Source organism: Hyla sarda, chromosome 4, assembly GCF_029499605.1.
Source record: "Hyla sarda isolate aHylSar1 chromosome 4, aHylSar1.hap1, whole genome shotgun sequence".
NCBI classification, from domain to species: Eukaryota; Metazoa; Chordata; class Amphibia; order Anura; family Hylidae; genus Hyla; species Hyla sarda.
The window spans coordinates 199,250,823-199,261,925 of record NC_079192.1 but is presented as its reverse complement, the minus strand read 5'-3'; the positions used below and the strand labels follow the sequence as shown (position 1 = coordinate 199,261,925).

At 43.6% G+C, this 11,103-nt stretch overlaps 1 protein-coding gene across 1 annotated transcript in view; it reads right to left on the bottom strand.

Moving 5' to 3' along the window:
• Positions 1 to 6,717, bottom strand: part of LOC130367431 (store-operated calcium entry regulator STIMATE-like) — an 80,572-nt gene extending 73,855 nt beyond the window's left edge. Inside the window, exon 1 of the mRNA XM_056569850.1 lies at positions 6,642 to 6,717. Coding sequence (XP_056425825.1) covers positions 6,642 to 6,717 — 76 coding nt within the window. The remainder of the gene's footprint in view (positions 1 to 6,641) is intronic.
• Between the last annotated feature and the right edge of the window lie 4,386 nt (positions 6,718 to 11,103).

Sequence of the window (11,103 nt, the reverse complement as noted above, 5' to 3'; positions counted from 1 at the left end):
ACACTGCACTTGCACTTTGTTCTTTTAGCCAGTATGCAACTCTGCACAAAGCGTAATATATAGCTGCTGATACCCAATTGTACTTATACTAGCAGGTTGCATGGCTTAGTTCTATGGACACAGCCTTATATTGTAACATCCTTATTCATTTACCCACACTGCTCTTTATAGATTTGGTCATTTATACCTATTATATACATATGTCCCAAGCTGACATTTTTGTTGTGTATTCCTACTTGTTTTAATACTGATTTTATGGTATGTCACAATTTGTTATAATAAAGATGAATTACTTTGCAATTATTTTTGTGTAAATAGCTCCATTTTTTCATTAGCGTTGCTATTTTATCCAATGGGGCAGGCATGGGATAGGCTCCATTTTGGAAGTAAATTCATCACTGAAGTGGTTCGGTAATTTCCCAAATATCCTCTGGCTGAGGGTGTGGAGTTAGAACACTACACCTACGCAGTGTTAACATAGCCTTAGACTCATAAGTGGCTTCAGGTCAGTTTACATAAAGTTATCACCAATAGTCCCAATGGATATGTACCACTTATATCATATTAATACCATAATTTAGCAAATCTGTCCATGGTCACAATGTCAGATAAATACTACATGGAGAACTCCTAAAACAAAGACAATACCACCAATTCAAAATCCATAAATCTTTATTATTAAATACAGAGTTGGGTTGGAAGGAGTCTGGGAGCTGCTAGAGGGGGGGGGGGTCGAATAGGTGATGATGTCATCCTCCAGTTCACAGGAAGCAAGCACACTTGACTTACTTTTGACAAATTTAGCACTATTGGTGAGATTTATCAAAACTTATGCAGAGGAAAAGTTGCCCAGTTGCCCATAGCAACCATCAGATCCTTTTTCTTCCTCAAAATTTCAATAAGTAATGTGATTGGTTGCTATGGGTAACTGCTCCACTTTTCCTCTTAACAGGTTTTGGTAAATCTCCCCCTTTGTCTTTCTGTGACCACATGACCAAGTTACAGTAATACAGCAATGCTGGAATAAAACAAATGGTGCTGTACGACAAGTGGATAGTAAGCAGAAAAACTAAACTCAGAGTTCTTCTATAAGATTATATTTGTACCTTTGTTGTTGTGGCTGTTGTTTATGTAAGTATGCATTGGGGACATAATCTATTGCCTAAGGTACTAACTCTAAGGCTATGTTCACATGCTGTGCTGACATTCCGGAGTGTGTGGACATCGGCATAATCTGCCAGCGCTAGGACCGCACGGGAATGCATTCAGTGCAGTTTCTGCACAAAGAATGAACATTTCCGGAATTTTCGTGCCTGGCACGGAAATTCCTCCCTGTGCACAGAGCAGCAGAAACCTTTTCAATTCAACAGGACTCTGCTGCAGTGGAATCTCCATGACAATTCCAATGTGGAATATCGCAAGGATGGGCTTAAGCTATGCTCACACGTCAGAATTTCCGCATAGATTTTCGAGTTTAAATCAGCATGGAGATTCTGCAAAAATTCAAGTCATATCTTACATTTTTGCAAAATTCACCTGCGGAAGCCCATTGAAGTGGATATGGCTTTTTATTTTCTCAGAAAAATGCGTCTTTCATGCATATTTTCATGCAGAACTCATGCAGGAAATTTCGCATGAATTCCACATAGATGCGGAAATTCCGCAGCCGCATTAATTTGGAACGGAATTCCACATATTTCCGTAGAATTTCTGGCGTGTGCACAAACCCTTAGATAGATAAACCTGCAACCACTCAATACTTCATTTTTTTGCTAGATAAAACAAGGAGATATCTCTTTATGATGTAATTCACCCAAGTAAAGTCTGTACTGTAACTAGTGACAAAAGCTACCGTTTCCCTATTTTGATATTAAGTTTTTTGTTTTTTTCTGTAAAAGCTAATAAGAAATGGTTACCAATCCAACCTTAGGAGTGAAACGCAGGTTGAGCTCACTGTACTTCAAATACCTGACTAATTCCTCGACAGATGGTACTATCATTGTCCCGTTCTTATCCTGATCTTATCTATGTGCATCTGAATTGTTCTTTTGTTTCTATGCAGAGTCAGTATCTGTATGGTCTGAATAATTAAAGATATGAATAGTTTGCTCAAGATATTCAAAGATGTGGGGATAGTGGGGGTCCAACAACCATGCTGTTGTCCTAGAGCAGCACTCCCCAACCAGGTTGCCTCCAACTGTAGCCAAAGGCTGTCCAGGCAAGCTGGGAGATGTAGTTTTGCAACAGCTGGTGGCACCCTGCTTGGGAAACACTGTCCTAGAGAATTAAGTGTTTGCATTTCCCTATTGCCCCTCTTATCAAATAATAGTAAATGAAAGGGAAGAGACTCCTGTCTTGTTGAGTCATCCCAAGTGCAGAGTGATAAGAGGCCACCAAAGAAGTTACACTGACCAAACACAATGAATTGATGTCACCCAAAATTACTAAATGTCACTCATTGTATATGAGGACCTCCTATCCCTGCCTGAACAGAATCGGGCGGTGAATTTCAAACCACCTGCTGCTGGACCAGTGCCGTACCCGATTCATTATAATAAGCCAACCAGAGTCAGCTAGTGATTCCAGTCGGCTCATTTTCCGACAGTATGGCAGATGACTACGATTTTCGATCCCGGCCAAAAATAGGATACGGACGGAAAATGAGACAAACTGAGGCACTAGCTGACTACGGCCTGGCAGAATGTGTAAACATGATGTGAATGCACCCTCACTTTGTGAGAAAAAACAAGACATTTCAACAGGATGCAAAAACATGATGTGAACAGGTCCTTACTCCCCTTTCCCATGGCTGTCTAGAGCACTTTGTGGTGTCCAGGTACTGTATTGCTTACAGTGCCTAGTGCAGAGGTCCCCAAAGTCAGAGTAACTAGATTCAGGTAGGGTTCCTCAGGTGGGACAGCCCCTAGTCGCCTCTCCTTAAGTCTATCTCTAATGATAATATATGTATATATTTAATAATTCTATATATATTTTATAGCAATGTATAATACTTACCTTGTTCAGCGTCACACCTTTGGTCATGTGACCATGCTAATAACCTCTATGGTATGTTGGAGGACCTTTGGAGGTCCTTGGGTAACGTGTTACCCACAAGTCTTTGTAATGATGATTAATATCAGAATGGACCAATTATCGTTAGTCCAGCCCCTGCCCATATAAGGGAGCTGCGTCCAATTATCGCTCTCTTGGGTTGCTGCTCTGGTGGATGCCGGACTACCAGGACGGGATCTGCGCAACTTTCAAAGACACGCTAGGCCTCAAAAACTACCGGCCTCAGCTGAACCAATCTCCAGAGAAAGTTGTTGTTATGCTCAGAGACTGTTATGTTATTGAAGCTTACAGAAATCCTTCAGTTAAAGTTAATACTGTTACAGAAAACTCTCCGGTTGTGGACAATCTATTATTATCTACCTCCCTATCGTTCCTGGGAAGGGTGGCGGTAGGAAAAGCGTTATTGAGGAGCCCTGGCGTCACGAATAGCAAGGGATAACAAGCACCCTTTACTTACCGCACAGCTACACTCCCCATACCCTACCCATGATTTTCCCTTTCACCTCCATGAGAAAACTTTTATGTGAAATTGCCAAATTAACAATCTATTATAAATTGTGCCTCACATAATATATATATGTGTATATACATATATATACATATATATATATATATATATATATATATATATATATAAATATATATATAAATGTATTAAATCCAGCAGCTTCATGGTTGTCTTGGTGCACAAATGTACACTATTTATTGAGGTGGTGTATATTTCTGCAATTTTAATTGTCACAAGTTGGCGCTAATGTCCCATGTGAGGAGGGTATGCTCCCAGAATGCCCCCTCCATGCAAGTTTGAGCCCTCTTCCATTGCATCATACCAGTGGCCAGTTTTGTGTGGTGGACCATGCTGGGCTTACGCCTCCACACCGGCCTGGTACCTTAAAGGAGAGCAACAAGAAAAAATGTGGTTTTAAATGCCAGGAAATGCTCAACCTCAAATGCAGTTGTGCATTTGTGCTGGGGGAGCAGATCCTCTGATTGTGGTCCATTGTTAAGGGCAATCCCCAGCATAAAATGCATACAATGGGGGATGCCTGCAGCAGACCACAAGTGCCACAATGGCATCCTACACAAGATTAAAGATTTGGATGTGTCACATATAGAATACTACATACGTTTAGGTGTGCTACTGTGGTAGATGTAGACAGTAACATATGACTAACCCTCAAACTGATGTTAAAATTGAGACATTAGCCAGTATATCCTTATTTGAAGGACATATGTGGTAGAGGGTGTGATGCAAAGGACAGATAGAATTACCCTAGGGGCAGATGGCATTAACCAGTGGCGTCACTATAGAGGTTGCAAGGGTCGCAATCGCAACCAGGCCCTATAGCCCATAGCAACCAATCAGATTCCAGCTTTCATTTTAAAAAAAGGTCTTTGAAAAATGAAAGCTGAAATGTGATTGGTTGCTATGGGCGACTGCTCTATTGTTCCTCTGCACAAGGTTGGATAAATCTCCCCATTATTCTTGCCATGAAAAAGCAAAAGGAACCTCCCGCATTGGCGTGATGTTATTTACATGGGACTGTATATTGGTGGCATGGGAGTGATGTTATTTACATGGGACTGTATATTGGTGGTATAAGAGTGATGTTATTTACATGGGACTGTATATTGGTGGTATAGGAGTGATGTTATTTACATGGGACTGTATATTGGTGGTATAGGAGTGATGTTATTTACATGGGACTGTATATTGGTGGTATAGAAGTGATGTTATTTACATGGGACTGTATATTGGTGGTACAGGAGTGATGTTATTTACTTGGGACTGTATGTTGGTGGTAGTGGAGTGATGTTATTTACATGGGACTGTATGTTGGTGGTAGGGGAGTGTTGTTATTTACATGGGACTGTATGTTGGTGGTAGGGGAGTGATGTTATTTACATGTGTGATAGCCTGGGGGAGTAGGGTATGTGGGATGTAGCTGTGTGGTATAGGGTGCTTGTTTAACCCTTTCTATTCGTGACGCCAGGGTGAGGGCTATTCTCTGTATACTTGTCCTACTGCCGCCCGCCTCAAGAGCAATAGGGAGATAGGGAAATAATTGATTGTTCACAACCGGAGATTTGCAGGAAGTAGTCAGAACTTTTACTGTAGATTTTATGCAAGAATGAACAGGAACAGTCCATACAACAGAGTCTATTAGAGCTTGACAAGTGGTTGGGACCTTGTGAGTCTATTGAGCTTAAGAAGGTAATTGTTGCGGTGATCCACTGGATTTAGGGTTAGATTCGGTCCAGTAACCACGCTAGCTTTAGTGGGGTTTTAGATGTTAACTCACGGTTTAGTTTAGGCTGAGGCCGGAAGGTTTTAGGCCAAGCTTGTCTTTGAAAGTTGTGCAGATCCGTCCTGCCAGTCTGGCATCCACGAGAGCAGCAACCCAAGAGAGCGATTACTGGCTACAGCTCCCTTATATGGGCAGGGGCTGGACTTAAGCTCACTGGTCCATACAACTGTCAATCTCCTGAACAGAGAATTGTGGGTTACCATGTGACCCAAGGACCTCCAAAGGTCCTCTAACATACCATAGAGGAATTAACACAGCCACATGACCAAAGGTCCTGCGACACTAACAAGATAAGTAGACTAATATACCTTATATTAAATATACACACTATTAAATAGATACATATAAACATCTTATGTTTGTATTATGCAATACGTTACCAGGACACAACAAACCCCCTTACTTAAAATAACTCGGCCTCGACATCTGTCCCCTAAGACAGAGGGACGAAATGAAGGTTGGTTTATAACAGTCCTGGGCATAACTTTTTAAATGTCCATTAGTCAGGCTGTATAACACTATAAGATTATTTAACTTTTTAGAGGTACATACATATGCATGGGTAAACTCATGAACAGGATTACTTGGTTCATGAATTTAGTAACAGGATGACATTATTATACATGAGATACATCCTACTTAGCATTTTTGTCTACACGCTCTTATCCCTAGAACACAACAGATAAACCTTACCTAGGTTACCTTTTTATTGCGCGTATTATTTTTAGCTCGCAAGAGCACCTACTGGCCGGGCAGGGCATCTCGCACACATAGGAGAGAAAAGAACAGTTAGTGTACATAACAGTGGCAGGAATTGGAAAATGACATAGGCTACAATTCCTAGAGCATTTATTTGAGTGTGAGATATTTTAGTTGTTTGGGGTACTAAGTTTAAGTGAGGTAAGTACACTTAAATGATTATTTTGAGGTACTATGTGTATAGTAATACGTGAAAGGTCAGTCTTGATACCTTAGGGGTAGTTTTCCCTGTGTAGACCTTTTGAGCTGGTGTTAGTGATGGATGATGGAAATGTTACTCTCAGAGGAGCTGAGAGAGCCACCTACTAGCAACTACTACAACACCTATTATTTACATTTTTATGTACACGTGTACAAGGCTATTTTTTCCATGTACAATAATCATTTACATTTAGTTACCTTAGCACAAATATTTATTAAACACTACAACAGGGTTCAGGTGCATTCACCTGATAAGTGCAGTTAGAGCAAAGAAGGTTACGTTACTATAGAGGTATTTACACGTAAACAGATGTGCAAGGATCAGCAGTCCACCTGCACTAAGAGTCCAGTTACTAGAGTCCAGGTAAACAGACATGGCTTTCCCACACCACATCAGTAAGGGTAGAGTGCAACACTGTAGGGTTAAGGTTTACAGTCGGTGCTGGTTGAGTCAGCCCCACCTCCTCGTCGGGAGTGGGCCGCAGCACTTTCGTTGGTACCTGGTGGGCAGGCCAAACCTCCGCACCGGGAGTAGGCCTAGGTACTGTGGTTGGTACCCGCTGTTTAGGCTAAACCTCCTTGGTAGAAGTAGGCCTGGGCACTTTGCAGGGTGTGGAAACATCTGGTTGACGCTCACATCTTGTCACCTTGATTGGATGTGCTGGCCCTATAAATGGAGCTTGAGTGCGTGGGCGGCCCTTTAAATGCAGCTTGACACTTTGGTACGCTGGCCCTTTAAGACGAGTCTCGGCGTGCTGCAGCAGGGTGACTTGGGACAATATCATTGGTGATGCCGCTCTGGATGTCCCTGAAGATTCCTCTGTCGGGGTAGCCGGCCAATCGTCGTCCTCGGTCTCGATGGGCAACTGCTGCAAGCGGTCGGCAAGCTCATAGAAAAATCGCGCTGCGGCCGCGGCAACTTTCCTTTGCTCCGATGCCATCGTGGTGCTCACGCCACGTGGAACGCTGCTCTCCTCCATGTCTGTACTCTCTGTCTCTTCTTTGTGCAGACTGAATAGGTCGCTGTGCAGGGCTCCTTTTATATTGGGCTTCTCCAAAATGGCTGCCGGCCGGAAGGATGTCATCGGTGCAGCCCCAACTTCCGGTCCCCACAGAAACAACAGCAGTGAATTCAAGTTCCCTTTCGGCTGCGATACGTTTACTTGGTCGTGGCGCAGCGCGGGCTTACTTCTTGCGCTTTTCCGGCAGCAGGTTAACTTTTGCATCGCTGACCGGACCAGAGGATTGTAGCATACATTCGCTTTTCACTTTACACATTTCTGCAGCAAATAAATTTTCATCTCCCCCCTTACTTTTCACGTGTGCTCTCTGCACGCGGCACCATACACAAAATTCCGTACACTTAGATGGTGCTTCGTAACACATTGGTAAAGTCTTTTACATAGGGAGAGCACACTTTAATTGGTGGCAACAGCTGTAGGCACACACCCGTATCCTGTTCGTAGGATGCCAAAAAGCTATGTGATAGCCTTGGGGAGTAGGCTATATTGGATGTAGCTGTGCAGTTACTAAAGGGTGCTTGTTTAACCCTTTATATTCATGACGCCAGGGTGAGGGCTATTCTCTGTATAATTGCCCTACCGCCGCCCGCCCCAAGAGCGATAGGAAGATAGGGAAATAATTGATTGTCCACAACCGGAGATTTGCAGAAACTTGTCAGAACTTTTACTGAAGATTTTAGGCAATAATGAACAGGAACAGTCCATACAACAGAGTCTATTAGAGCTTGACAAGTGGTTGGGACCTCGTGAGTCTATTGAGCTTAAGAAGGTAATTGTTGCGGTGATCCACTGGATTTAGGGTTAGATTCGGTCCAGTAACCACGCTAGCTTTAGCGGGGATTTAGATGTTAACTCACGGTTTAGTTTAGGCTGAGGTCGGAAGGTTTTAGGCCTAGCTTGTCTTTGAAAGTTGAGCAGATCCATCCTGCTAGTCCGGCATCCACGAGAGCAGCAACCCAAGAGTGCGATTACTGGCTACAGCTCCCTTATATGGGCAGGGGCTGGACTTAAGCTCACTGGTTCATACAACTGTCAATCTCCTGTACAGAGAATTGTGGGTTACCATGTGACCCAAGGACCACCAAAGGTCCTCTAACATACCATAGAGGAATCAACACAGCCACATGACCGAAGGTCCTACGACACTAACAAGGTAAGTAGACTAATATACCTTATATTAAATATACACACTATTAAATATATACATATAAACATCTTAGCATTAGAAGATAAGGAGGCGACTAGGGGCTATCCCACCTGGGGGACACTACCTGAATGTAGTAACTCTGGGGAGTGATGTTATTTACATGGGACTGTATGTTGGTGTGTAGGGGAGTGATGTTATTTACATGGGACTGTATGTTGGTGGTAGGGGAGTGATGTTGTTTACATGGGACTGTATGTTGGTGGTAGGAGGGTGATGTTATTTACATGGGACTGTATGTTGGTGGTAGGAGGGTGATGTCATTTACATGGGACTGTATGTTGGTGGTAGGGGAGTGATGTTGTTTACATGGGACTGTATGTTGGTGGTAGGAGAGTGATGTTATTTACATGGGACTGTATGTTGGTGGTAGAGGAGTGATGTTATTTACATGAGACTGTATGTTGGTGGTATAGGGGTGATGTTGTTTACATGGGACTGTATATTGGTGGGAGGGGAGTGATGTTTTTTTACATGGGACTGTATGTTGGTGGTAGGGGAGTGATGTTATTTACATGGGACTGTATATTGGTGGTATAGGAGTGAACAAAGGAATCGGGAGGAAGATTTATATTATATTCAGGCTACAGCGTATAGCAGGGTTATATTTAGAGGCTACAGTGTTTGGTAGTATTTTACTCAGGTGGTAAAGTGTGTACCAGTATTATATTCAGGGGATACAGTGTGTGGCAATATTATATTTAGAGATTACAGTGTGTGGCAATAATATATTTATAGGGTGCAGTGTGTGGCAGTATTAAATGCAGGGGTACAGTGTGTGGCAGTATTATATTCAGGGGGTACAATGGTTAGCCGTATTATATTCAGGGGGTACAGTGGTTAGCAGTATTATATTCAGGGGGTACAGTGGTTGACAGTATTAGGGTATGTTCACACTACAGAGTGTGAACGGAATCTCCGCTCGCAGAATTCCGCGAGCAGAGATTCAGGCTTGCAGCCGACAGCGGCGGTAGGACCGCGCGGCACTGAGCCCTCACCATTGATGGCTATGCAGTACTTGCGGACTTCCGAGCAAAGAATGAACATGTTCTTTCTTTGCGCGGAACAATTTCAGCGGCAGAATTGTCCGCCGCGGAAATTCCGCAGTGGGAACGGGTCTCGCAGAGACCCATTCACACTAATGTTACATTCACACCGCGGAATTCCGCTCGGGAATTCCGTAGTGTGAGCATACCCTTATATTCAGGGGTACATTATTTGGCAGAAATCGAATGATTATTGTCTTCATACAAAGGATAAGGATCTGCTGACAAATTAAGGAACAAATGATGGCGTTAGACTCTGCAGAGAAGATGTAGCTGGAAGAAGTCCTGATGTCTGGACCAGATGAGGAAGAAAAGGATGTCACTCAGGTCACTGATATTGTGTATTCTCCTGACTTTCCCATCAGAGCTGTAGTCAGTTGTAAGTTCTGTAGTTATGATGGATGACACTGCACTCCATTCTGTGGCTACAACTACAACTCTCATAAATCCTGAGGCTCTTCAGACACGATGGGAGTTGGAGAGCCACTTGAACAAAGGGGATTGGCGGAGGTCCCATCAGTCGTATCCCCACCATAAAAATGGGCGGCTTATTTTAAAATGCCCGGGCCTATTTTTGGTCCCAGTCCGGCCCTGTCTGTAAGTTACCTTTTTCTCCTGACTCTATCCCATCTGTGCTGTAGTCACTGATATCTTTGTGCGGCTGAGGCCGAGTAAGGGGTCATCAGGGATTGAGGACGCAGGTCGCTGGGGGGGGGGAGTTATGGGTAATTTTTGGCATCGGGGCCCTGTGGTTTCTAGCTACGCCCCTGGCATTAACCCCTTGTATTCGTGATGCCAGGGCGTGGTTTATCCTCAATACCACCCGAAGGTATACCGCTAGACGGTAGCTTTACTGAGGGTAGACAGATGGTAGAGTCTATACAGTTCAGCCAGGGCCCACAGAGGTGACTAATGACTCAGAGACCTTAAGGACTTGCTGGGACTTGTAGTAGATGGGGTCAATTTAATGCTGGCCACGTTGACTTGACAAATGATGACTGTGACTGACTTGACTTGATTGGTGACTGACAATACTCTGGACACACACACAAGGCACGACAGCACTGGACCTCAGCTTAGCAGAAGAGAAGAGCTCAAAGAGAAAGAAGCTAGCTCCACCCAGGGCTTATATGGGGGAGACTAGTAGGGAGCCCATAGGTCACTCTTGGGATGACCTAGTCACTGGTACCTCCTGGGTAACAATCACATGACATATCACATGGTATAACTGTTAAAGCAACATTATATTTCATAACACTTTACATGGTAAAACATATTTACAATGGGGAAACAAGTGCAGGGGGCCTTGGGGACACTGAAGGAGACTGCCTGACAGGACAGCAGGAGCATGTGGTAACACCTCCCGTACTGGGAAACCACACATACCTATGCCCACACACCAACGCCAAGGTTTTTCAAGTAGCACGGGACCTAAGACTAAACCTACCTCTGCCATATGGGCAATACTAGGGGCCAGTGGGCAATTACAG